The sequence below is a fragment of the Vipera berus genome (assembly GCF_964194415.1).
Source record: "Vipera berus genome assembly, chromosome: 4".
NCBI classification, from domain to species: Eukaryota; Metazoa; Chordata; class Lepidosauria; order Squamata; family Viperidae; genus Vipera; species Vipera berus.
Window position 1 is genome coordinate 437,501 of NC_138206.1, and position 26,583 is coordinate 464,083.

General features: G+C 53.8%; 4 protein-coding genes across 4 annotated transcripts; 2 read left to right on the top strand and 2 right to left on the bottom strand.

Annotated features, from left to right (window-relative positions):
• The first annotated feature begins 1,645 nt into the window (after positions 1–1,645).
• On the top strand, positions 1,646–2,641 carry LOC308667833 (hemoglobin subunit beta-2). The gene is made up of 3 exons (XM_081327360.1): positions 1,646–1,834; positions 1,937–2,159; positions 2,418–2,641. Exons 1-3 carry the CDS (start codon positions 1,743–1,745, stop codon positions 2,544–2,546), a joined length of 444 nt encoding a protein of 147 aa, XP_081183486.1. The 5' UTR covers positions 1,646–1,742; the 3' UTR covers positions 2,547–2,641.
• Positions 2,642–9,985: 7,344 nt separating this feature from the next.
• Positions 9,986–11,522, top strand: LOC308667836 (olfactory receptor 51I2-like; the record flags this gene model as incomplete). The annotated part of the gene is made up of 1 exon (XM_081327366.1): positions 9,986–11,522. One exon carries the CDS (start codon positions 9,986–9,988, stop codon positions 10,928–10,930), a length of 945 nt encoding a protein of 314 aa, XP_081183492.1. The 3' UTR covers positions 10,931–11,522.
• A 7,576-nt stretch (positions 11,523–19,098) lies between these two features.
• Positions 19,099–21,066, bottom strand: LOC308667830 (ubiquilin-1-like). The gene has a single exon (XM_081327357.1). The coding sequence runs from the start codon at positions 20,960–20,962 to the stop codon at positions 19,172–19,174; it is 1,791 nt and encodes a 596-aa protein (XP_081183483.1). The 5' UTR covers positions 20,963–21,066; the 3' UTR covers positions 19,099–19,171.
• Positions 21,067–24,597: 3,531 nt separating this feature from the next.
• LOC308668020 (ubiquilin-1-like) lies at positions 24,598–25,974 on the bottom strand (the record flags this gene model as incomplete). Its single annotated transcript, XM_081327680.1, has 1 exon — positions 24,598–25,974. The coding sequence occupies one exon, from the start codon at positions 25,972–25,974 to the stop codon at positions 24,598–24,600; it is 1,377 nt and encodes a 458-aa protein (XP_081183806.1).
• Positions 25,975–26,583: the final 609 nt, after the last annotated feature.

Here is a 26,583-nt window from a genome sequence, read left to right on the forward strand (position 1 = left end):
AACAAAAAATTAGCTACCGGTTCTGCCGAACTGGTGCGAACCGGCTGAATCCCACCCCTGTCCCTGGGTCATCCCCGACCTGCTCCCCTATCTCCTCTTCTTCCAAGAGTTCAGCAGGATGCCCAGCCTACCCGCAACAACAACCCTGCGAAGTAGGCTGGGCTCAGCTGAAGGTGGACCCGAGTGCTGGTCCCTCGCCCTCCCTCTGTGGAGGCTGCAAACTTTGTTTGCCAGAGTTGTTAAGTGAATCACTGAAGTTATTAAGTAAGTAGCACGGTTGTTAAGGGAATTAAGAGTTTTTAATTGGGGTTTTTATATTTTTTTCAGGGATTAAATTTAATTCTTTTTAATTCTTTTTAATTTTTGTATCAATGTTTTAAGTACCCTGTAAACCACCCTGAGTCCTTCGGGAAAGGGCGGTATGTAAATTCAATAAAATAAAAAAATAAAAAAAATCCTGCTTTCCCACTGACTTTGCTTCTCAGAAGGTCGCAGAAGGGGATCTTGCGACCCCCGGGACACACTGCGACCGTCATAAATGTGAGTCAGTGTGGGGGAGAGGCTGTGCTTCAAGGGGTCCTCGAAGCCCCTTGGCAAGCTGCAGCTCGCGTTCCTGTGTGTGTGTGTGTGAGAGAGAGAGAGAGAGTACAGATAGCAGCCCAGCGGGAGCTCCTCTGTGCAAGAGGCAGCGCATGGAGCCCGGCCGGCAGTCCCGCCGAATGTCTCCCCCTCCGTCCCCACAAACCAAGGTGGGGGGGGGGCGAAGGGAAATCTGTCCCTGGAGTCTGACTCACCGTAGATGCCTCCCTGTCAGCTCCCTAAATGGCCGCCACGTCACTGTCCTACAGTGGCGGAGAGTTCCATAGATTCCTGACGCTAAGCTCCTCGGCCTTCTTCCGTTTGATCACCGCCCCCCCCCCCCCGCAAACTTCGAACAACAGTTTTGTAGGACAGCTAAAGATTCTCTCCGTGTCCCCCCGTCCCCGATTACGATGGGGCAGAAACGAGGCTGGCGGTTCACACGCTCCCCTCTCCAGGGTCTCCATCCGTGTTTCTCAAACTTGGCAACGCCGACAGCTGCGGAGTCCCCTTGCCGACAGTCGCCCTTTGCAGCCCCCCCCCCCGCCCTGGCTGAGGGAAGGACGTCGCCCCCCGCCAAGCTCCGGGCCCCCCTCCCGCCTCCCTCTCCCTCTCTGCGGCCGACCAGGCTGTCCCAGGCTGCGGCCCCGCCGGGGAGAGCTCCCTTGTCAGGAGGAGCCCCCCCGCGCCCCCCTCAAGGCCAGCGGCCTCCCCGGACGGCCTCCCAGGAGCGGACCTGGACGGCGGGCGGAGGGGCAGCCGGCTGCTCGGCCACTTTAGCGGGTCGGGTCGGGTCGGGCGGAGCTGGGCTCAGACGCACCTGGAGCTGCCGGCCCAGGAGAGGCGCAGCGGCGCCCGGCGGCGTCCCGGAGACGAGCCCAGCGCTGAACCGCACCGGGGGGGCTCTCCAGGCAACGGGGCCGGCCGGAGCGCTTCTGCGCCCAGGAAGCCGGAGCAGGACGGGGAAGAGCGACCTCCTGCGCCCCCCCCGACCGAGGGCGAGGCGGGGCGGCCGGCAGAGGCGGCGGGTCCGGGCGAGGCCCGCTCCGGGTAGGCGGGGCTGCCGGGCGCAGGGTATAAAAGTCGGCCCCGAGGTCCGGGCTCAGCTCCCTCCCTCCTTCTCGCCAACAGCCTCTCGAGCGCTCCGTCCTCCATCAGCCAGCATGGTGCACTGGTCGGCCGAAGAGAAGCAGCTCATCACCTCCCTCTGGAGCAAGGTGGACGTGCCCGAAGTCGGCGGGGCCACCCTGGGGAAGTAAGAGCTCCGGCCGGGCCGTGGGAGGGCAGGGCAGGCCCCGCGGGGACCCCCCCCATCTCCTCCTCCTCCTCCCCTTTCTCTCTCCCTCTCCTCTGGCAGGCTGCTGGTCGTGTACCCCTGGACCCAGCGGTTCTTCGCCCACTTCGGGAACCTCTCCAGCCCCAGCGCCATCTGCGGCAACCCCCTGGTCAAGGCCCACGGGAAGAAGGTGCTGACCTCCTTCGGAGAGGCTATCAAGCACCTGGACAACATCAAGGAGACCTTTGCCAAGCTGAGCGAGCTGCACTGCGACAAGCTGCACGTGGACCCCGAGAACTTCAAGGTGAGGGGGACCCCCCTCCCCCTCCCTGCGGGGCTGGGCCCCTCATCTCCTTGGCACCGGAACACTCCCCAGTCACAGGGCAGAGCCAGAGCGGAGAGACAATTGAGCCTCCATCCTGGCCTTTTGGCACTGCCCAGGAGGCGAAGAAGGAGCATCCCCACTGTTCCTTTGGTGTTTGGTGTCAGGGCGGGAAAGGGGCAGAGGCGCCAGCAAAGCTCCTCTGGCAGCAGGCGTCACCATCCCCCTCCTCTCTTCCAGCTTCTGGGCAACATCCTCATCATTGTCCTGGCCGGCCACCATGGGAAAGAGTTTACCCCCAGCACCCACGCCGCCTTTCAGAAGCTGACCCATGTGGTGGCCCACTCCTTGGCCCTCCGGTACCACTAGGCCCCCCAGTAGGCATAGCCGCCGCCTGCCCCCCCCTCGCCAGGTCTGAAGCTCTTCCCAGCCCACGGATGATGCAATAAAAGTCCTCTTCGGAACCAGCAGAATGTTGTGCTTTTGTGGTCCTGGGAGGGTCACCCAAAGCCCCTCACACGACCCCAGTGAGGCCTGGTTGGGGGTCGAGGGAAAGGAGTAGGATTTCTTTGGGGTGAAGCCGGGGCTGGAGAAGCAACAGTCCTGCCATTTGCTGAGCTCACTGAACTATGCAGGTTCTGGGGGGGGGGGACATTCTTCCTTTGCAGGGGGAGGGGTCTGTCTCTCTAGAGCCCCCATCCTCCTCCATCCCAAGCTCTGCAGGTTAAGAAAGGAAATAGGACTGCTCTTCAACCCAGAAACTGGGGAAGCAAACCTTAATTATTTCTTACACACAATAAATTGACACAACTTGCTAAGTTCTCACTGCCCCCCCCCCCCAATATTGTCCAAATTTAGCTCATGCGGGCCTGGGGGCCCTTTGGGAAAAGGGCAGAAGATGCCGACAAGAGAGCTAATGGGGAGGCTGGGGGGGCAAGGGGGGAGATCAGCTGGCCTAACCTGCCCCATGTCCAGTGGGGAACTGAGCAAGGTGCCGCACCAGACAGAGGCACGGCTCAAAGCCCACCCTTCTCAAGCCCTCTTGTGGGGCTCGGAGTCAGGAGGGCAGAGAACCAGGTTGAGGAGCCCCCCCCCACAAGGGAGCAACCCCCTGTGGTTTCCCCACGGCTGAACCCAGGTGCAGCAATCTTGCATTCCAGAAGCGTTTATTTGGGAGCTCCCAAACAACAATGCAGCAATAGCCACAATAACAACCCTTAACAACAATCACATAAACACCACACAGAGAACTCGGGTGCCCCCAACCTCCACCTGGCCAGAGAACAGCCTTTGGGGCCGCCGCTCTCACCCTGCCCTGAGGCTTGTGGGAAGAGCCCCATCTTCAGGGGGTTGGGGGGCTGTTGCATCTTAAGGGCAGGATGAGAGTTGCAAGGAAGCCACCATTCTGCCTGGCTCCACCAGGGGGCAGCCTTTGAGGGAAGGGGACAGAACTTGATGCAAGTCAGCAGGGGGGGGGGGCATCCAAAGAGCGAAGAGAGGCAGGGGGTGGGGATGGGCCGGAGACCCTCCTGCTTCAGAGGCCGTCCTCCCTAGGACCCTCTCCCCCTGGCTTTTGCCCAAGGGGGCCGAGAGGAAGTTATAGAGACCCTCCTTCCTCCTCGCCCGAGGCTAAAACATGCAAACAATGATGGCAGGAATCGGGGATGTCACGTTTAATGAAGAGAAGGACGAGAGGTGACATAGCTGTCTTCCAGTATCTGAGGGGCTGCCCCAAATAAGAGGGGGGGTTTCCACCTATTGTCCTGAAGGCAGGACAAGAAGCAACTGATGGAAACTCATCAAGAAGAGAACCAAACTTAAAAATAAAGAGAAACTTCCTGACAGTGAGAACAATCAGTGGAAAATAAGTTTCCTTCAAGAGTTGTGGGCGCCTTGTCACTGGAGGTTTTCAAGAAAAGACTGGACACCCACCTTCCGGAATGGTCTAGGGCAGGGGTAGGCAATCTCAGCTCTTTTATCACTCGTGGACTTCAACTCCCAGAATTCCTCAGCCAGCCACGCTGAGGGGAAAGGGAGAGGTTTCCAAGCTGAGTCTTGCTGGCTCAGGAATTCTGGGAGTTGAAGTCCACCAGTCATGAAAGAGCCAAGGTTGCCTACCCCTGGTCTAGGCCTAGGCCGCTCTATGACTCGTGGACTTCAACTCCCAGAATTCCTGAGCCAGCCACACTGAGGGGAAAGGGAGAGGTTTCCAAGCTGGGCCATGGTGGCTCAGGAATTCTGGGAGTTGAAGTCCACGGGTCATAAAAGAGCCAAGGTTGCCTACCCCTGGTCTAGGATCTTCTGTTTGAGCAGGGGGTTGGACTAGAAGACCTCCAAGGTCCCTCCCAACACTTATTCTTCCTGGGCTAGAGACCTCATCCCTCCTTCCCTCCAGCATGCTCAAACCCATGGTGGCTGGGCCCCCGCAGGGCTCCTCTGTGGCTCCCCCTTGCTCACCAGAAGGGCCGGGCCCACCTGCTGGGATCCTTTCCCGCTGGGGGCTACTCAAGGCCTGCCTGGCTGCTCCTGTCCCCATGCTGGGAAGCCCTGGGACTGTGTGCCTGCACCCATCCTGCAGGAAAGCCTGGCTGCCGAGGCCGAGGGCACCGTAATGTAGATGGCAAGATTGGGGGGGGTGTCTTTGAGGGTGCCCCCTGGAGAATCAGCCTTCCCGGCCAGCTTCCTCTTGCCTTGAGCCTCAACCCGTATTGGGAGCACCTGGCTGGCTTTCGCTTGGACTCCAGGCAGGTTGGGGTCTTCTCTTGTCTTTGGTTCTGGATAATTCCTGGCAGAGTGTGGCTGTGGGTCTGTGGGTTGTTGCTATTCCTAGGGGTTGGAGAACTCTGGCTGTCATTTCCAACACCCCCTTTTGTGTCTGGTAGGATTAGTAGCATCAGTTTTTACGCAGTGGTTGGCTGTGTGGCGCGTTGTGGTTTGGGTGCTGTCGGAATACAAAGCTTTTCAGACAGCTGTTGTGCAGAAAGATGCCAAGCAGCCGTTTCTCCTCCACTTTTCTTAGTGTTGTGGTGTTGCAGTGGGTCCTCTCCCCACTGCAAGAGGGCCTGGAGGCAGCTTCTTGCTTGCGAAGCTGAGGATCTGGTCCGTGTGCGTAGGATTGCGGCAGAGGTGGGTTTCCAGTTCTCCGTTGTCCAGTTTCCTTACAGTCGATGTTGAGGCATGGGAGTTTGTTGTCTGTTTCCTCTTCGTGTGTGAACCTGATCCCCAGGCGTGTGTAGTAGAGTGTTATGAAGTGGGGGTGGTGTGTTTCCTCAATTTGGGAGCGTTTGATGATGACAAAGGTGTCCTCGACGTCTTGGTTGGATGGTGAGTAGGGCTATGGATTCGAGTCATTGCATGACTGCTTCTGCTATTGGGCCCGATATGGGGGATCCCATCGGGGTGCCTTGTACTTGCTTTTAGATTTTCCTGTTGAATTTGAAGTAGGTGTTGAAGATTCTTGTTGAAACTGGGAAGGTACTGGAAAAAATGTTAGAATAGACAACATCACCACCAGATGGAGCTGTTGCTGGCTGGCAAACCGTACTCGATGAGTAGTCCTCAATTGGCACTACATCCACATGGAGAGAAGCAAGCAGTGGGGTACCTCAAGGTTCCCTCTTAGGCCCAGGACTGTTCAATATCTTCGTCAATGACTCAGAGGAGAGAATAGAAGGGGAATTCATCAAATTTGCAGATGACACCAACTTGGCAGGAGTAGCCAACACCCCAGAAGACAAGCTCATGATTCAAAAAGATCTTGACAAACTTGAACAATGGGCCCTAGCCAACAAAATGAGTTTCAAAGTGGAGAACATTACATTTAATTACATTTAATTACATTTACATTTAAGCAGAAAAACCCGAAGGTTTAAGTACAGACTGGGCGAGACCTGGTTCAAAAACAGCCACTGTGAGAGGGACCTTGGAGTCCTAGTGGACGATCACTTGACCATGAACCAGCCCTGTGCAGCAGCAACCAAATAAAGCTAATACAATCCTGGGTTGCATAAACAGAGGCATAGAATCATAATCACATACTAGTACCACTTTATAAAACCTAGGTAAAACCAGGCCTGGAATGCTGCATTCAATTTTGGTCACCACATTACAAAAAAGATGTAGCACAGAAGTGTTGCCTGAACAGGGTCCGTAGGATTATCTGGGACGTTACTCATCCTCTTCACGACCCGTTTTCCTTGTTCCCTTCTGGGAGGAGGGGGCTCCGTGGGACCCGCAGCAGAACATCCAGATTCAGCCACAGTTTCATTCCACACAGCGTTAGCCTTGCGAACTCTCAGGCTTCCTCCTTCCGTTATATGTTCAAGATGGGACAGTATTTAATATTTATTTGTTATGTATATGTAGGAGTGTGGGTCTATACATATGTGTATATAGTATGTTTTAGGTGGGTGTCATGTATGTGTCTCACTTTGAGAGGGGGCAACTAAATTTCATTTTTGATGTGTGCCGTTGTGTCCACAGTAAAAAAATGATAATAAAGGTTATCTGATCTGATCTAGGATGATTAAAGGCCTGGAGACTAAAACATACGAAGAACGGCTGCGGGATTTGGGTGTGGCTATTCCAGAGAAAAGAAGGACTAGGGGTGACATGATGGCAACTGGACTTCCCTGGTTTTTTCCCTTTGAAAACATTTTGTTTCTCACCCAGTTTATCTGCTGTGCCAAGGAAGACTCCTGGCTCCAGGTAAGGAGACCCTGAGGCCTGCCAGACTCTCAGTCCCAGGTGAGCTGTGCTGGAGATACACTCCCAAAGCTCAGGATGCACAGAGCGGTCCCAGCTGTTGGCCCTGGGCAACTCAGGGGCAGGTCCTGGCCTGGGGGAGCCCCCCTCGAGGAGACTCTCTCTCTCGTGCCCCCCAGAGAAAGCCAGGCCGCTGCGCCTCAGAGCAGGGCTGTTTGAGGGAGGGGCCTTCTGGGGACAAGGAGGGGTGATGGCCGCCAGGCGCAGCTCCGCAGAGTACATGTGAGAGGTAAGAAGGCAGGCACGGTGGCAGGGAAGATGGCAGATGGGCAAGGTGCCCATCTCTTAGGCGCAGCTGGTGCCAGGAACTGACAGAGAGTCGCTCTCTTCACATGACCCGGTGAGCTGTTCCTGCCTTTTCTTTCGGCTGGCTCCAAATTCATGGCTGGTCCGTCTCTGCCCCTTTCAAATACCTGTGACGGGTGTGTGTGTGTGTGTGAGAAAGGAGATTGGGGCTCCCCCTAATCCTCTCTATAGGGATGAAGAAACAGCTTCAAAACTCCATCGGGGGGGAGCACGGGGGGCGGGGGGTCTTTCACCTGCTTATCCAGTTTTTCCAAGAAGTATGAAACCACGTGGGTCACCCCTAGGATTGAAAAGGGGGTGATGGTGGGGTGTTTCTCCATAAAATCCTTCATTCGTTTTAACTTTGGAGAGACTCTGATGATCTCTCTGTGTGGTAAAGCTGGCCAGAAGTGACCTTTCTTCCACGTGCATTTTGGGGAGAGGCCAGTGTGGTCTTGCTTCCCCCCCACAGCCACGATAGAACTGGGGTGTTCATCCTGAGGTTGCTGCCTCTTTCAAGGGTCCTTCGGCTAGTAGCGCAGGCTGCCTTGTACTCTACACTGCCGCCATCTTCTGCCCCACTGACTCAGAGAAGCAGCGGTTCACAAACGGTGTATTTAACACTCAACTGTATATTTTATTTAGCGTACGGCACACCATATACCTAAAAAGCAGAGACATCACCCTGCCAACAAAAGTGCGTATAGTCAAGGCTACGGTCTTCCCAGTTGCAATGTATGGCAGTGAAAGCTGGACCATAAGAAAGGCTGAGCGCCAAAGAATTGAAGCCTTTGAACTATGGTGCTGGAGAAGACTCCTGCGAGTCCCTTGGACTGCAAGGCGATCAAACCGGTCAGTCCTAGAGGAGATCAATCCTGACTGCTCTTTAGAAGGCCAGATCCTGAAGCTAAAACTCAAATCCTTTGGCCACCTAATGAGAAGGAAGGACTCACTGGAGAAGAGCCTAATGCTGGGAAAGATTGAGGGCAATAGAAGAAGGGGACGACAGAGAAGGAGGTGGCTGGATGGAGTCACTGAAGCAGGAGGCGTGAGACTAAATGGACTCCAGAAGATGGTAGAGGACAGGAAGGCCTGGAGGAACATTGTCCATAGGGTCGCGATGGGTCGGACACGACTTCGCAACTAACAACAACAACAACACCATATACAGACTTGCAATGTAAACATTTCCCCTAGATTAAAGAAACAGAGTAAAATATGAATGTGAAAAAGATCCATATTCAAATGCCAATGTCTCTATGCCATCTACCCACTGAAGTGCAGCCTCGTTTATGGGAAAAGAAATCAGATCCTGGGCAGGTAGATGCCCTCAGCTCACAGCTGGTCACAATGTGGATCAGCAGTTTGCTGGGCAGCCCCCGCAGTCACACTGAGAAGGAGGGTGCTGTACCCCATTGAGAGAGTGAGTCCCGGCAGACGCCGTGCGAGGTGCGAATCCTGTTCAGGACTGCTGGCGAGCTACTTCAGAGACTTGCACCTTCCTTTTGCATAGGATCATCTAAATGTCTTCCTGTGTTTGGGCGTTCAGCAACTTTATCGTCGAACAAACCGTGCAAAGCTGTTCCTGATAGGAGATGCAGAACGCCATTCTTTTTATTGTGTGATATTGGCTGCTTCTGTTCTAAAACTGACCAGTGTGCCCCCCCCTTTCCTTTGCCTGCCTCCTATGGAAAGCCTCTTTAACCCCTTCCTGGCTGCAGCGGAATGCCAAGGGTCTGCTCCTGCCCCACAGCGCCCTGTGCCAGGAGGAGGCAAAGAACCAGAAGTTCTACTGAGGCTGCCGGACCGATAGGACTTGGGGGCCTCTCCGGGTTCTCGGACCAAGCAGAGGACCCTCAACAAGGACCACATTCCCACAGCCATTCTTGGCACCTCCTGGGGTCACCATTGCCCACCCCTATCCTGGCATCGGCCCCAGTAGGGCCTCTGTGCCCCTCAGCTGTAGGTCTGTCCCACCACTTCCTGCACCCCGGGAGATCCCGAACTGCACCGTCAGATATTAGGGTCCATCTTGAAAAGGAGCTTTCGCTCACTGCTCTTCTTCAAACCATCAGCTTTTATTCAGCTGGGGGAAGAAGGCCTTATGCCGTTTTGCAACAAGAACGATGCTGAGCCGCAAGGGATCGGGAGACTTATTTTGTAAAAGAAAGGCGTTTCATGAAAGTCTTGCATAAAACCTATACACAGTCTAGTGGGGCAGAGGAGCTCACCCAGCAAGGAAGGGCTTCTGTTCAGGACCATGGACAGGGCTGAGGAGCCTCTGCTTTTAACCAGGCGGGAATCGGCTTTTCTGGCTACAAGGCGGCCAGGTGAGCAATGAAGGAAGCCAGCCGCCTCCTGCAAGCCCAGGGACAAGTCCACTTGCCCTCAGAGTGCCTCCTGTTCTGGGACGCATCGTGGCCTTTGCATTCTCCAACCCATGCTGGGTCAGGCCAGGAGCCCTGGCAAGAGAAGGGGAAGGGAAGGTCTCCATTGTGACTTGTGAGGGAAGAGACAACAAACTCTAGTAATCACACAGGATGGTTTTTAAAGTGTCCCTCACAAATCTGACCACCTGATTTCCTGATTTCATCCAACATTTCTTGCTCAAGTGACGGTCTGCCACCGAGCACCGCAGCCTGTTCTCTCCCCTTGTGTTGCCTCCTGGGCAGACCAAACCATCAGTAACACAGACTCCATGCTAATTGTTACTCTTCACGTACCTGCAGGTGCTGGAGGGGGGGGGCAGAAAGACACTCATGGCCCCCCTCGGAAACCGGAGTGCCCCCTCTCCTACCTTCTTCCTGGTCGGCATCCGAGGACTGGAGGCAAGACGCCCCTGGGCCTCCCTCCCTTTCTGCCTCCTCTACGCTATTGCCGTCTTGGGGAACAGTGCTGTTCTGCTGGCGATTGTGAAGGACCACAACTTACGCAAACCCATGTACCTCTTCCTCTCCATGCTGGCGGCGAGCGAGCTGGGGGTGTCCCTCTCCACCCTCCCCACCGTGCTGGGCGTCTTCCTCTTCGGTGTGCAGGAGATTGGCCTTGACGCTTGCCTCAGCCAGATGTTCTTCATCCACTGCTTCTCCATCATGGACTCCGGGGTGCTCTGGGCCATGGCCCTGGACCGCTTCGTCGCCATCTACAACCCGCTGCAGTATGCCACCATCCTGACCGGCCAGCGCATCGCCCTGATAGGCTGGGGGATTGCTGTGAAAAGCATCCTTTTGCTGGTCCCGCTGCCTCTTCTCATGAGGAAGCTGCCCTTCTGCAGGGCCAACGTGCTGGCCCACCCCTACTGCCTGCACCCCAACCTGATCCGGCTCCCGTGTGCAGACACCACCCTCAACAGCCTTTATGGCCTGTTCGTCCTGCTCTGCACTTTTGGCCTGGACTCCCTCTTCATCATCTTGTCCTACGCCATGATCCTCAAGACCGTCCTGAGCATCACCTCGAGAGACGGCCGCCTGAAGGCCCTCAACACCTGCGTCTCCCACATCTCAGCAGCGCTGGTTTACTACACCCCAATGATCGGCCTCTCCATGGTGTACAGATTTGGCAGGCGTGCGTCCCCTCTGGTGCCCTCCCTCCTGGCCCACGTCTACCTCCTGCTTCCTCCGCTGCTGAACCCCATCATCTACAGCATCAAAACAAAAGAAATACTCAAGGCTTTGTGCAAACTCTTCTCGCCAAAGACCACCTAAGGGGGAGACAGACCCAGGATCGTTTGGCTCTTGAGTTGGAGCTTCTCTCTCCTTGAATGCCAGAACAGAAGGTGAGCTTGGAGAGAGGCTGCAGACATTCAGAAGGGAAGATCTGTTGTGTTGGCCTCCTGAACTCTGGAAGGCAGAGGCAGAAGGGATAAGAGAGAGTTTTGTGGAGTGTAAATAATGTGGGCACTGCAATTCAATTCAGAATGGAAGGGGCCTTGGGAGGTCTTCTAGCCCAGCCCCCTGCTCAAGCAGGAGATCTTATACCATTTCAGACAAGTGGCTGTCCAGTCTCTCCTTAAAAGCCTCCAGTGACGGAGCGCCCACAACGTCCTGGCAGAATAGGCAGGGTCAGAATCAGGCAATGAAGCCACGAGTTGAAGAACTAGGGACTTATCGGCAGGCTGGGGAAGAGAACTGGAAAAAAGAAGACAAGAAAGAGTTGGACAAGGGAGAAAGAAAGATGTGAAAGAAACAATCGGGACATAAAACAGCTCACGTGACAATCTTCCTGGGTTGGTTGCAACAACCAGCATCTTTTGCAGAATAAATAGTTGTGATCTTATATTATTGCCAGGTGTAAAAGAGCAGGTCCACACGTGAAGGTCCAGTTAAGCTGATTTATTGCTAAAAGGCCTATGCACTGGGATCTTCTCAGCCTGCTTGGAGTGAGAGAAGGGTCAATGGAATTCAAGGCAGGTTGGCCTTAGTTCGCTTGTGTCTACATAGGGATTCTGGGCTGATGCCTCTATTGATTCAGCCCCAGATCCTGCCAGCCCCTCTCCAACAATTATCTCTTTGTAAAATATGTGGGGGAAATCAGAATAACAGAGTTGGAAGGAACTTGGAGGTCTTCTAGTCCACCCCTCTCCCCTGCTCAAGTAGGAAACCCTGTACCATTTCAGACAAGTCTCTTCTTAAAAGCCTCCAGTGTTGGAGCACCCACAACTTTTGAAGGCAACTTCTGTTTCACTGATTATTTTCATTGCAAGGGAATGGCTCCTTAATTTGAGGTTGTTTCTCTCCTTGATTATTTTCCATCCGTTGCTTCTTGTCCTGCCTTCAGGCGTTTTGGAGAATAGGTTGACCCCCCCTCTTTTTTGAGGCAGCCCTTCAAATATTGTAAGACTGCTATCATGCCACCCTTAGTCCTTTTTTTCACTAGACAAACCCAATTCCTGCAACCATTCTTCATATGTTTAGCCTCCAGTCCCCTAATCATCTTTGTTGCTCTTCTCTGCACTTTTTCCAGAATTTCAACATCTTTTTTATAATATGGTGACCCAAACTGGATGCGATATTCCAGGTGTGGTCTTACTAAGAATTTATAAAGCGGTACTAATACTTCATGTGATTTTGATTCTATGCCTCTGTTTATACAACCCAGGATTGTACTAGCTTTTTTGGCTGCTGCCGCACACAGTTGGCTCATGTTTAAATGATCGTCCACTGGGACTCCAGGGTCCCTCTCACAGTGGCTGTTTCTGAGTCAGGTTTCAGCTAATCTGTACTTGTACCTTGCTTTTTTTCCTGCCTAAGTGTCAAACCTTGCTTTTCTCCACATTGAATTTCATTTTGTTGGATAGGGCCCATTGTTCAAGTCTGCCAAGATCTTTTTGGACCTTGAGCCTAATCTAGGGTGTTGGCTATTCCTGCAGCTTAGTATCGTCTGCAAATTTGATCCCTTCTATTCCCTCATCTAAGTCATTGATGAAGATATTGAAGAGTACTGGGCCTAAGATGAAACTTTGTGATACTCCATGCTTGCTTCTCTTCATGTGGATGTAGTGCCATCGAGGACTACTCATCGAGTACGGTTTGTTAGCCAGTTACAAATCCGTCTGGTGGTGATGCTGTCTATCCCGCATTTTTCTAGCTTACCAAGGAGTAGGTTGTGGTCTACTTTGTCAAATGCCTTACTGAAATTCCAGTATACTATGTCCACAGCATTTCGCTGGTCCACAAAGAATGTTCTTTATTGTCCCCAGTCTTGAAAAGGGATGGGCAATGAGTTGGTTGGCTGATAGGCTTCTGCCATCGCCAAAGACCCCTGAGCTGAGTAGGAATCTCAGAGAGGAACTAGGGAAGACGGGAGCCAGGTGGCGTCTCCGTCGATGTTTCAAGGTTGCCTTCTGTCTCCGCCAGCTCTTGAGCACCCAGCCCTTCTCCTGGCCTTGCATTGGCCTGGCCGGGCTGCTCCTGCAGATCCTGAGATTGGGCTACCGGAGCCTGCAAGGTTGGAGGCTCCGTTGCTGCGGCTTTCCCACCCTGCAAGGAAGGGGTGGGAGTCTCTGGGCTGGCATTTGACACTTCGGGCAGGAGAAGGCCCTCCTCCGCTTGCCCGCTTTCTAAACCAAAATCCACTTGGACCCCCTTTGATACTTTCTCTGGACGGAGGTTTCCCTCTTCGGCAGCACCTCTCTGGCGGTTGGCCTGGCCCGTCCGCCAAGGCCCGGTAGGCGGCTTCCGTGGGACCCAGGGGTCTGGCAGAGGGTCTCTGTTCTCCAGTCCTGGGCACAGAGTGGCCTGATTTGAAGCTGGACTCACAGCCTGGGTGGCGAAAGGATTTTCACGCCGCTCTTCCACTGCACTCCAGAGGGGCTCCTCAATCTCCTTGTACATGCGTTGCAAGATGTTGTGGCCTCCTGGGAAACTTTCAATGTTGCTCAGGATCCGATCACAACGTCTGTCCATTTCCTGCTTGACCTCTGGCTTCCGGATGTACCTGATGATTTCTCCCACAATCTTCGGGTTGCTCAGCATGTGGCCGATGGTTGGGTTTTCCTTAGCAAGTTGGATTAAGGAAGGGCTGGTTTCGAGTGTGCGCCTCAGCATCCTGTCCTCAAGTTCGTCCTGAACCTCTGGACTGGAGAGGACCTGGCGGATGTCGGCAAACAACTGGCGGAAGGACTCTAGATCATCCAGCATGTCCGCTTCAAGGCTCACGCCTGGCGTAATGGAGCCCGCCAGTTGCGGGAGCTTCTTATAGACGACCATCACCTTAGTTAAGCCACTGAGGCTCAACAGCCTGCCAAACTGTGGGGTCTCCTGAGCAAATGCTTTCAGCTCTGGGTTCTCTGACACAAACTGGGCCATCTCCTTTGTGTTGGCGAGGAGGTTCTGCACAAAAGCTTCCTCCAGAACCTCGGCAACCTCCCTGTCGCTAAACACCTTCTCCTTCTCTGCTTTTGACTGCATCACTCTCAGACTGACCAGGCTGGAGACTCCCAGGATGAAGGCGACGGTCAGAGGGTTGCGCTCGTTGGAGAGCAAACTCTGAACGGCGGAACTCCCCACCACCTGAAACATGAGCTCTGGATGCTGCTGGAAGTGCTGGGGCAACTCACTAAAAACGTCTAGCAAGCTCACCAGGTCTCTCCTGATGCCTCTCAGCAACGGTTGCAAGTTAACCCCTCCAGAAGACTCGGAGACACCAGCAGCCGGGCCAGCAGCGCTGCAGCCCGGTGATGCCGGGTGTGGCTGCGTGGCATGGCTGTGTCTCAGCTCTGGCCTTTCCACCACCACGTGCACCGGGTCTCCCTCTTGGATGCCATGCTGAAGAAGAGTCTCTTCGTCTTTCAATATTTTCCCCGCGAATATCAAAAGCACCTGCTCCTTGTTGACCGAGAAATGGCGGGAAGCCGCGCTCCTGAGCTCCCCAACGGTGCTCTTCTCGGCTAGCTGGCAGTACCGGGTCTTCCCCGAGCTTTTCAAAATCACCCTGATGGTTTTGGGTTCCCTGCTGCTCTCCGCAGGGCTGGCGCTGGGGTCGTTGCTCATGGCTGGGCCACCCCCACCCGTCCATTCCTAGCCAAAGGGCAGGCGAGGCCAGGGGGTCCCGGGTGGTCCCAGGGAGGCTCCTGGGTGGTTCCCTCTGCCTCACGAGAGCCCCGAGCCCCCAGGCAGGCAGGCCTTGCCCAGGCCTCACTCCCAACCCAGGTGCCGGCTCTTTCTTTCCTCTCCCCCCCCCCCCGGGAATGTCACCCTGCTCCCCCAAATCCACTGTGGCATCACGGCCATGACGTCACAGTCCTGAAGTGACAGCGGTGCTTGGGGCTCTCCCAGCTGGCACGGCCCCACTCAGAGGGCCCCTTGAAGTGCCCCCTGACCCCAGGGCTTTGAAGGACGGGCGCCCCAGCCGCTCCTGGGGCTCCTTTGGGGAGGGACGGGGAAGAGGAGCCTGGAGGGTAAGAAAGAGAGAGAGGAAGCAGCTCCAGTTCGGCTGCTTCCCCCACGGAGATCTGCTGTGTGGTCACACGCTGTTGCTGCTGTTCTGTTTCTTTGGCTATTTCTCCATTTGTTCTCTCGAGGGTCGGAGAAAGGCAAGTTCCTCCTCCCACACTAGCCCTCCTCTCTGTGTTCTTCCCACATCTGGGGGTTCCTCGTTGCTCCTGAAACCCCCCAACCTGCTTTCATGGTTGAGGGGTCCTTGGTGTCCTCTGAGCTTGGTGGCTTCCTTGCAGACGTTTCATGAGCCGGCTAGGTAACACCCTCAGTGGTAGTGATAATGTTAGTGCTAGTGATGTTCCCTAGTTGGGTCATGAAACGTCTGCAAGGAAACCACCCAGCTGGACCACACAGCCCTCCTCCTCCTCCCCCTCCCCCCCATTCCCTCCTAGCACTGATGATGATGATGATGATGAAACATCTGCAAGAAAATAGCCAACTTCAGAGAGCACCGAGAATGCCTCATTTCAATAATAACAACAACAATAGAATTGGAAGGGACCGTTGAGGTCTTCTAGTCCAACCCCCCACTTTCAACCCTGAGCTACAAATAATTCTCTTCTATTGCTACTTTCATAGCTCTCTTAACATTGTGGGAAGTCAGCCCCCCCGCCACCGAGAAGGAAATATTAAAAGGGAAGAATATTATATAGAATATTGAGGACCACCCGGAAGCTCCAACTGGTACAGAATGCAGCCGCGAGAGTGGTGTTGGGAGTTTCCCGATACTCCCACGTTACACCTCTGCTCCATGAGCTGCATTGGTTGCCAGTTGTCTTCCGGGTGAGATTCAAGGTACTGGTAACGGTGTTTAAAGCCCTCCATGGCATGGGGCCGGAGTACCTCAGGGAACATCTGCTGCCGGCATCAAGCTCCCTGCGCCCTGTGCGTTCCCACAGAGAGGGCCTCCTCAGGGTGCCACCGATCAGAGAATGTCGATTGGTGGCCCCCAGGGGGAGATCCTTCTCTGTGGGCGCTCCGGAGCTGTGGAATCAGCTACCGGTAGAGCTCCGGATGGCGCCCGATCTTCGCTCCTTTCGTCGCGATCTCAAGACATTCTTGTTTGTACAAGCTGGCCTAGCCTGATGGGGATCGGTGGGGTTGTTTTATCTTTGGTCTTTTAATTTTATCTTGGGGTTTTTAGAATTGTACTTCTATTGTTTTTAACTAGGGCAACTGTTTAATCTCTTTTTAATGTTTGTATTTGCTATTTTATTCTGCCCTGTGAACCGCCCTGAGTCCTCAGGGAGAAGGGCGGTATATAAATGTTATTAAATTAAATTAAATTAAATATTTCCTCAAAGGATCTTAAAGAGGCAGAAAAGCATGCCCAGTTATTTTTTCTTAATAGCCCCAAATCTCTCTCTCCCAAGCAGAAACCAGCTCTGTAGAAATGCAGATGTGATAATCCATTCAGGAAGGTTGGAGGCCTCCAGCTAGAAAGACAAAGATACCTAAAATCTACATATTCCACCCAAACTCTAGGACAGGACAGGATTAACCCACAGATGCCAAAGGGGCACACTCAGACTCATGTCAAAGTACATGACACAGGAAATACAAAGCCTCAAACAGGAACAGGAAACAACCTCAAGAGCCCCAGAGGGTATAAAAACCGACTGGCTACCTGTGGACTCACTTTTTTTTCCCCAGAGCCATCTTCCTGTCTGGCTCTCCTGTCCAATAAACTGCAACCTTCTTTCTAAAGCAGTCGCCATGTTGTTTATTCCCGGCTTGGACTGAACCACGATGAAGACTTTTCCTTCAACAACGTACTCAGCTCTCACTTCCATGTGATGAAGGAAGCAGGAAGATGCTCTGATGGCCCAGCTTTTATTTGCCCCTGGCTTCCTGCCACTATTTTCCCATCTTAAAAAGTTTGATTTATTTGTCTGTTCAATTTCTATAGAGGCCTCAGTCGATGACTTTGGTAGCTTACAATTCACACACACGTGCCACACAGACACAGAGAGAGACACATACAGGCATACGTACTCAAAAATACTAAAAACATTTTAAAACAATAAAAGGACTAGACACAACCAGATTAAGTACAGGTAGTCCCTGAGGTACGAGCCTAATAGAGCCTGCCCATTAGGCTCCTGATCATCAAATGAATCGGACTCAATATTACAACATTTTAAAATCAAACTCATTAATTGAATCAAATGGGTCATTAAATGAACGAAGATTTGGTTTGCTATTTCCTCCGATGCCTGCCTGAGAGACTTTTCTCACCGCTGCTGTTTCCTGCTGCACATCAGCTGTTTCCGGTTTCAGTAAACACAGGACTGCCTCCCAGTTTACTAAAAGAACTATTGTAAGTTGAGGACTACCTGTAACTCTCCACGCTTCTGCGGCACTGTAATTTTTTCCACTCATTCCAACAGCTTCCACATCCTTTTTCCTTCCACCCACTTCGTTCTCTCAGGAAATTAATCTATCCTGCCTGTCGGACTCCTATGTTACGTTTCTGCAGTTGTTCGTCTTTCCTACCAGGAAGCAGAGAGACCGACCACTGGGGGGAAGGTGGAGGGAAGCTGTCACTTGCAGACTAATCCGGCCAAGGCTAGCCTGGCCTCGCCCTCTTCCCAAAGAGTACACAGCCAAGGAAGGGCTGTGTTTCCAGTCTGATCAATCAATCAAAGAAAGCCACTTCCCTCCTCCAGAGCAGCTGCTCAGCAAGGAACACCAGTCTCGGGGGGGCATTTGGAATTTGGGGAGCATATTATGGCTGCATTTCACACCATAGCAATAGCTCTGAGACTTATGTAGCGCTTCATGGTGCTTCCAGCCCTCTCTGGGAGGCTTACAGAGTCAGCCAATGGCCCCCAACAATCTGGGTCCTCGTTTTACTGACCCCGGAAGGAGGGAAGGCTGAGCCAACCTCGAGCCGGTCAGGATCGAACTCCAGGCTGTGGGCAGAGTTTGCCTGCAATTCTGCATTGTGAGCCCTGCGCCACCAGGGCTCCTACTTGCTGTGGAAGTCAAGCAGGCACAAAATATGCATTTCCTTGCAAGCCAACTGAAAAGATTAAAGGAAAAGTAACTCGCCTATCTTAAAAGGAGGATCCATTCTTTGGAACCTACAATTTTCTACTCACCCCCCCCCCCCCGCCAAAAAAGGGAACTGATGATGCTCAAAGATAAATGCTTTGGGCAAGATATGAATACAAGGTTGGAGCTGAGCCCACATATCAAAATGTTGTTTGCCCTCATGAAATACAAAAAACACAAGGCTTCCAGACACACATTCACACATGCACACCTAAGCAACACAAAGATGTACTTTCCGTATTTTTTTGCTTTTAACAACCCTATAATCCCTTCAATCGGGGTGGAATTGGGGCGACTAAGCAGAGCTTGAACATTTACTAGCTGGTTGCCCTTCCTGATGCCTATACAAAGTTCACAGCAGACAATTATTCATTGCACCCGGAGAGAGAAATATCTGCCTCTATTTCGGATCGAACTCCCAGCCTCCTGATTGTGAAGTGAGAGCGCCACCTCTGGGCCCGTGCACAGCTCATCAACACAAAGACCTAATACAAAATTCTACAAAAACTCAAGCAAAATATAAACCACAGTAATCAGGATGCAGACACACACACACACAGAGAGACAGAGAGAGACAGAGAGAGACAGAGAGAGACAGAGAGACAGAGAGAGAGGAGACCCACATTTGTTGCTGCACCGCTGATTACTTTCCTGGAAGGGAGGCAACCATGGTGGCTGGAGGACGTCCCTTGGCCTTGCAACAAGCAGACTCCCACCTTAAAATGCTGCTTTTCAAAAATTCAAGACCCGGAGAGGCGAGGGGGTGGCAGTGGCCTCCGGTGGTCCAGGGACCCGCCTTGGGAGGCGGAAGGGAGCAGCTCGTCTGCAAGAAAGCGCGCTCACCACCCAGGGTCTCAAGCGGAGGAAAGGAGCACCAAGGCACAGTTTATATCCACCATGCTGACTTTAGTGTGTCAGATGACCCTACAAGAGGCAAAGGTAAATCTGTAGCTAGGATGCACGAGAGTTTGTTAGCTTTTCAATTGCCAAACCGATATCTCCTTCTGTGTCCACAAGAGCCTGCAGGTTCAGTTCCTGGTTGGGGAAGCCCATCGCTCTGAGCTGCTCCAACTGGATCTGGTAAAGGGCCTCTGGACCTTGCTGTTCCATGTCCTCCTCCTCCTCCTCCTCCTCCTTTCCGCCATCGTCTGCTTTGGATGCGTTGCTGTCCAGCTCCAAGCTTTCTTCAATGGAGACGAAGCTCTCCGCTTCTGAAGACGGGCTCTCCCCCTCCTCAGAGTCCTCCATGCTTTCTGGGTCAACATCCGGGTCTGCCAAAGCTTGCAGGAAATCAGGGACTTCCCTGGTGAGAACCAGCAGACTCATTTGCAACTGGAGAAGAGCCTGGACCGCCCGGGGGTTGGTCAGCAGCAGGGCAGATGCTGACTTGGCCAGTTTGGACGGGAGCTGCTGTGTCCACCCTGGAGGCGGAGGCGCCTCATTTCTCCCCGGGGAGTTGCAGTGGCTGAGGAACAACTGAGTGGGGCCATTAGGCTTCGCCAGGGCGTTGGAGATGTTCTGCATGAATTCCAGGTTGTCTGTGAGCTGATGGACCATGTTTTGGATGCTTTCAGTCTTGCTAGGTCCTGGCCGGACTCCAGGGCCCAACGCTAGCAGGATGTAACCTTGCTCGGCGCTGTTACCGGCGGCGCTGCTGATGTCCCCGTTGCATATATTGTCACCGCCACTGCTGTTCGGCTGGGGTGCCCACGGGTTCGGCAGAGGCTCCTTGTTCTCCGTCCGGGAGAGGGGGCTGATCCCCCCAGGGGAAGGTTTGGTGTCCGAGGGAGGAAACGAATTGCCCTGGAACTGGGCCTGCACCGCGTTCAGCATTGGGACCTCAATGTCGTTGTAGAGCTGTTGCAAGGCACTGTAACCCCCTGGGGTGCTCTCCAGGTTGCTCAGGGCTCGGTCGTGGTTCCTGATGATCTCATCCATCACAGCCGGGCTGGTGGCCACGTCGATCATTTCTTGCAGGAATTCAGAGTTGTTAAGGATGTGGTTGATCTCTGGGTTCTGCTCAGCCAGTTGCTGCATCTGGGGCACAGACAGGATCATCTGCCTGACCTGTTCGGGATCCCCAAAAAGGTTCTGCACAAAGGGGTGCTGCATCATTTCAATGATGAGATCCTGCCGGGTCACATCCTGCTCCTGGACCTCACTGACCAAGTCGGAAACCTCCTGGGCGTTCAAGTCCAGAACGTTCATGCCGGTGACCCCGAGGAGGAAGCCCAGGAGAAGCGGGTTGCTGTTCAAGGCAGAGGCGTCCAGGTTCAGCGTGACCATCTGGAGCAAGAGGTTCTCCGTGGTCTGGGCAACAATTTCGTGGCAGGAGGCCATCAGGTCTTCAGGCTGGCTGCTCCAATCTGAGAGGTCCAGGCTGTGTTCCGAGGAGCCATCTCGAGCTGCTGGCATTTGAGGGAAGGCGGTGGGCATAGCTGGGTTGTCCGCTGGGTTGCCTGAGGGCTTCCTCTGAGACTTGATGAAGAGATGGACTTTGGACCCATCGCCAATCTTGTGCTGCACGAGGGTATCCTGGTCGTTGAGAATCTCACCAGCAAAGATGAGGGACAGCTGCTCGGGGGGCGTCTTGAAGCGGTCAGCAATCAGCTTCTTGAACTCTTGGACGCGGGTGCTGTCGGCCACCTCAAATTGCTCCTTGCGCTTGAGGGTCTTGACGGTCACTCTGATGACCCGGCTTCTGTGGTTCGCAGCCCCGGGGGCTCTTTTGCTCTCAGACATGGCCGCTCAGAGGCTGCGGCCGCGGTCTGGATGGTGACGAAGGACCTTGTGAAGAGAGCAGAGGTCCAGAGAGAACGAGGAGGGAAGCAGGAAGTCTCTTTCCAGCGGGGCGGTGGTGCTTGTGAGGAGGTGGGAAGGGGCCAGTGGTCTCCTGCCCCCTTGCGTCTCAGCACCAGCCAAGGCCAGATCACACATACCAGCGAGATGTTGCCTTTCTCGTCCGCTTGCTCACCACCTGGCGGGCTCCTTCATTTTCCTTTCCCCCCCTCTGCTCCTGCCTTGGACATGTCTTCTTCCTGAACTTGGCTGGACTGTGATCTCACCGCTGACATCACAGAGATCTGTGACACAGTTGCTGGGCCACATCTCCAGGGGTTTTGTCCTCATGAAGTTTGGCCATCACCCTCCACCCGTTCAGGGCCGTCCGGTCCCTGCTTCTGGAGCACTTGGCTAGCCCGGTCTTGCACCACGCAACCCCCTGACCTCACAGATTCATGGATGACTTGTGGAGAGGACCTTGCCTGTCTCCCCAGCCAGTTATAAAGTGGAATATTTGTAGCTCAGGCTTGAAATGAAGGGTCCCTGGCGCTCTCAGAGCTTGTTTTCTTGCAGACGTTTCATGGCCCAAACTAGGTAACATCTTCAGTGCTAGAAGGGAGCTGGGTTTCTTCTCTGTTTACATACAATACAAGCCCCTCTCTTATAGCACTGGTGATGTTACCTGGTTAGGTCATGAGATGTCTGCAAGGAAACAGCCAAGTTCAGAGAGCACCGAGGACCCCTCAGTCAGTTATCATTCTGGAAGAATCACCTGAAGGAAAACGTTGCTGCTCTTGAAAATCCAAATTGATGGAGCAGAAAATATCTAAGGGCGCTTTGCAGCTTCTGCCGCCTCTTTCATGCCACATGTGGTCCTTTGGTTCCAGAGCGGGCACCTTCTCTGAGAAACAAAAGAGAGAGCAAAGGAGCCAGACGTGGCTGGGATTCCTCTTGTGGGATTCGTTGTCCACCTGAAATAAACAATCACAGGCCAAAACTTCCAAGAGAAAACCATGATAATTTATTTGCACTCCTTGTGCATGCAAGCACATGGTGGGCACACTTTAAATCTTCAATATTCTTTATATTCTCCATTGCCATTACAAATTTACCTCCCACCTCTTCTTCATTGGCTTAGCAATCAAGCCATCGTCCTGTCATCACAACCTATCCAAACTTCTAAAGCAGGGGTCTTCAAACTTGGCCCGTTTATGGCTTGTGGACTTCAACTCCCAGAACGCTGGCTGAGGAATTCCGGGAGTTGAAGTCCACAAGTCATAAAAGGGCCAGGTTTGGAGACCCCTGTTCTAAAGTGAATATATTATCTCCACCCCTGATTACTTCTCCCATTACTCTAATTTTATCGCTCCCGGCCCTTATCTACGAATTTCCCTTTTATGGATGTTAGTTCCAAGGGCTTCTCTCTAAAGTTGCTATCACAGACTAGATGACCTCCAAGGTCCCTTCCATCATCATCATCATCATCATCATCATCATCATCATCATCATCATCATTATTATTATTATCATTACAGTAGATTGTGGTTAGGATGGGTTTTCAGCGTAGCAGAGACCTTCCTGGATACAATTCTCAAGCTTCAAGCTAGGCCCATGAGATTAAAATATACACAATGTATTGGCTCCACAGGCTAGCATGTCCTCTCACAGTTCTGTAGAAACCATAAGCTCCTTTCCCCACACGCTTTGGTTTCGTATATCTATACAATGTAGGACATGGGCTGTACGTTGAAATATTGGATGGAGGAAATCCACAAGGCAAAAGCAGAGGAGAGACGGGGGACTCTTTCCTTAAAAGCAAAGCTTACTTCTTGCAGTGAAAGTGTATTTTCCTCACACAGCTGGAAAAATAAAATTATTCTTCTAACAGGGACTCATAAAAAGATGTTAAACTTTTTTTTAAAGTGCTACAGAACCAGAAATACGTATGTGTGAGAGAGCGGACCTGGTGGGAAGGAGGATTGTCAGAAAGAAGAGGAGACATTTCTGCAGTCCTTGCTCTGCTCTCTAATGTTGGTGGTTTCCTTGCAGATGTTTCATGACCCAACTAGGGAACATCTTCACTGCCAGAAGAGAGGGGGGTTATGTTGTATATAAACAGAGAGCAAACCTCACTTCCATCTACCACTGAGGATGTTCCTTAGTTGGGTCATGAAATCTCTGCAAGGAAACCATCCAGCCCAGAGAGCACCAAGGACCCCACAGTCTTCCTCCTCCTCCTCCTCCTCCTCCTCCTCCTCCTCCTCTTCCCCCCCCCCCCAGAAACTTCACTCCCCTCTAATACTGATGATGCTTCCTAGTTGGGTCGTGAAATGTCTGCAAGGAAACCACCCAGCCCAGAGAGCACCAAGGACCGCACAGTTCAACCCTGAGCAACAAATATTCCCTTCTAATGACACATTTATTTTACTGATAATAAACTTTACTGATGATGCCCAGCCTGGACCGCCTTCCTTGGCATTTTCACCTGTCCTTTGGGGCAATAGAGAAGACCTCCACTCCCTCCCCTGTGTGAAGGTTGAAGGCTGCTCCTATGCCTCCACTGGGTCTGTTCTGCAGGCCAAACGTCTCCAGGCCTTCTAGGGCTCTCCCAGCCTCCTGGAACGGACTTGGGGGAGGCGGGGATAATGGCCTGGGGCTTCACCAAAGGGATAAAGCAAGTGATCCCGGCCAAACGCTCCAGGAGAGCTCGGAGGATATGCCCTCTCCAAGAGTGATGGATTGACTGATTTGCTCATTCTATTCGGATGCCAGGGGATGCCAACCAACTTGTGTTGCTCCTGCAGTTTTCCTTCCAGAAGGGAATCATTCAGGGGCCTCTCGGAAAACTATCATGGCACATTCCTCCCCACATTCTGCTCTGGGGCCCCTCTGCAACCTGCCTGAAGGGAGGAGCCTGTCTGCTTCTCTTCCCCCCCTTCTGCTCCTGCTCTGGAGGAGGAGGAGGAGGAGGAGGAGGAGGAGGAGGAGGAGAGATCAGCCAGGTTCCGGCAATCCAGGCCTGGCAACTCACCCCCCCCCCCCCGTTCCTGAGCTCCAGCTGGTGATTGGGCTGAGCCTTCCAGAGTACGGTACAGAATTCAGCCCCCAAAGCCCGGCTGGGTGTCCCCACCACACTCTCCTGTGGCAGCCACTTCTGACCACGGGGGTGGAAGGCAAAGCTCTCCCCCACCAACCCCTCAGCTGTGAACAGGCGTGGGGCATCCCCTTCCCAAAGTGTCCAGCAGTCACCCAGGCCAGGGCTACTGAGCCCCCGGCCCTTTGAGTGCAAGACTCTGGTCTGGTGGGAATGAGCAGTCAGGAACGCTGCTTGTCTTTCAGCTTTGGTTTATCAGGTGGAGCGGGTGTTGAAGAACATGTTACAGGAGTGTCACCCCCAACACAAAGGAGATCTCCTGGTTTCCTTCTGATTTCCTGGAACGGCTTCTTCTTGTTCCCAGCAGGGCAGCTGTGCGGGAAGAATGCCTCTCCAGCTTGCACCCCGGGCTGCCGATCTGACCTTGGAGGTTCTAAGGGGGCGGCCCCTTCCTTCCTGGGAGAAGATGCGAGGCCCACCCAAGAGAGGAGATGTGGTGTCCCTACTCCAAAGCAGCTGATTCTTCCCCAGAGGGAGAGCCGGTGGCCATGGCCCCCGTGGCAGGCGTGTGCCCCAACCCCTTCAAGCGCAGCACGAACCAGGGCAGGAGCACCGGGGCTTCCTCCATCAGGGTCTGCAAGCCCTGCTCCATCTGCACCCAGGCCTGGATGGCCTTGGGGCTGGACATGGCGGCCACCATTTCCGGCCTCTGCATCTGCTGATAAAAACGCTGCAGCAGCTGCTGGACGTCGTCCTGCCGGGTGGCCTGCATCCCTTGCGAGGTGAGCAGCACGTTCTGCATGAGGGAGAGCATCACACGCCGGGTGTAGGCATTGCAGAGGTTTACGATTAGGGCCTGGATACCCCCTACGTGGCACGGTCCTGCCCCAGGGCTGGGCACAAGGCTGGGCAGGGAAGACCCGAGGGGATCCTGAAGGCTGTTGAAGATGCCACCTTCATCGTTGCTTGAGTTGTTGCTGCAAAACCTCCCGTAGCCGTTGGAGACGGGGACAGAGCCCTGAGAGCCTCCGGGGTGAAATCCCTCCCCACCCTTGACCTTGTGCTCTGGACAAGGGTTCCTGGCCAGGGCGACATGCGGGCTGGAGGGGGCAAGGGGGTCCTGGCCTGCATTCAGCCCTGGCTCCTGAACCTCACTGTTGAGTTGCCTCAAGGGGTTGTCCCCACCGGGAGTGTTGCTCTGAACACTAATCAGGAGTGGCTCTGGATTCTTCAGGTCCTGTTCCACGTCAGGGTTCTTTGCCAGGTCCACGATTTCTCTCGTCTTGTCCAAGATCACCCGCATGATGCCCACGTTGTTCAGGATGTGGCAGATGGCAGGGAACTGCTGAGCCAGCTGCTGGATCTCTGGATTGGCCAAGATCAGCTGCCGTACCTTCTGAACAATCGCCTCCGAGGTCGGCGTCTGGTGCCACTCAAGGCTGGAGGGATGTGTCTCCGGGGGCCCCCACGCACCCTGAGAGATTGGGTCCAAGGCGGGCAGGGCCAGGCTGGTGCCCACTGGTGCCAGGGCACAGCCTGAGGGCCTGGGCACGTAGGATGACTGAGCAGAGTCTTCTGGGTCTCTCTTCAGGGATCGGATGACCAGGTGGACAGTCATCCCATCGCTGACCCCGCATTGCTGGAGGGTGTGCTGGTCCTTCAAGATCCGCCCGAAGAACACCAGCACCAGCTGGCATGGCTGGCAGGTGAAATGCTCGGAAAGTTTCTCCTTGAACCGCCGGACGGTGGTTTCCCGAGGCAGCACAAACTGGGCGCTGCCCGTGGGAGACTTTGCAGTGACGCCGATGAAATTGGGGCTGGGGGCCAGGACAGGGCAGCCGTGAGCAGCGCCCTCTTGGTGCATGTTCAGGGTCTCCATGGTGCATGGAGCAGACGGAGGAGGAGGAGGAGGAGAAGGGCCTGCCCAGGAGAAACACGACAGGGATGTCTTGCCTGGCTGGACAAAAGGAATTGGTTGGTGTCTCCGAGATGGATGAACTTTCTCTGCTGGAAGGCAAACCAGCACCCTGAGAGCCAAGCCAGGGTGGGTGTCAGAGCCCCCTCCCAGGCCTGCTTTTCTCCCCCCTCCTCTTACCTTCCTTCCTTCTTGCTGTGCCAAGGAGCTGCTGTCTCTTCTTTATCCCAGCCAGCTGGGGGGGCGTCACTGTGACATCGCCAGGGATGTCACTCCATGGCCAAGCTGGTCAAAGGGGCACCCAGGAGCCAGTCTGGGTTCTCGAGCTGAGTGGCAGGGCCGGGTGGGCTCTTGCCCGCCTCTTCTGCAGATTGGAGGGCTCAGGAAACTGGGGAGGGGGGAATTCTCGAGGAGGTTTATCTCTCCAGAAGCTGGAATACAACTTCATCACTCTAGCACAAGTTGGCTGGAAGTGATGGAAACTGGTTTCCCAGATCTGTCATCCCATAATAGACTGGGTGATAGGCTTCCCAGAGGGAGAAACATCTGAGAAAAGATGCTTTTCTGCTGATT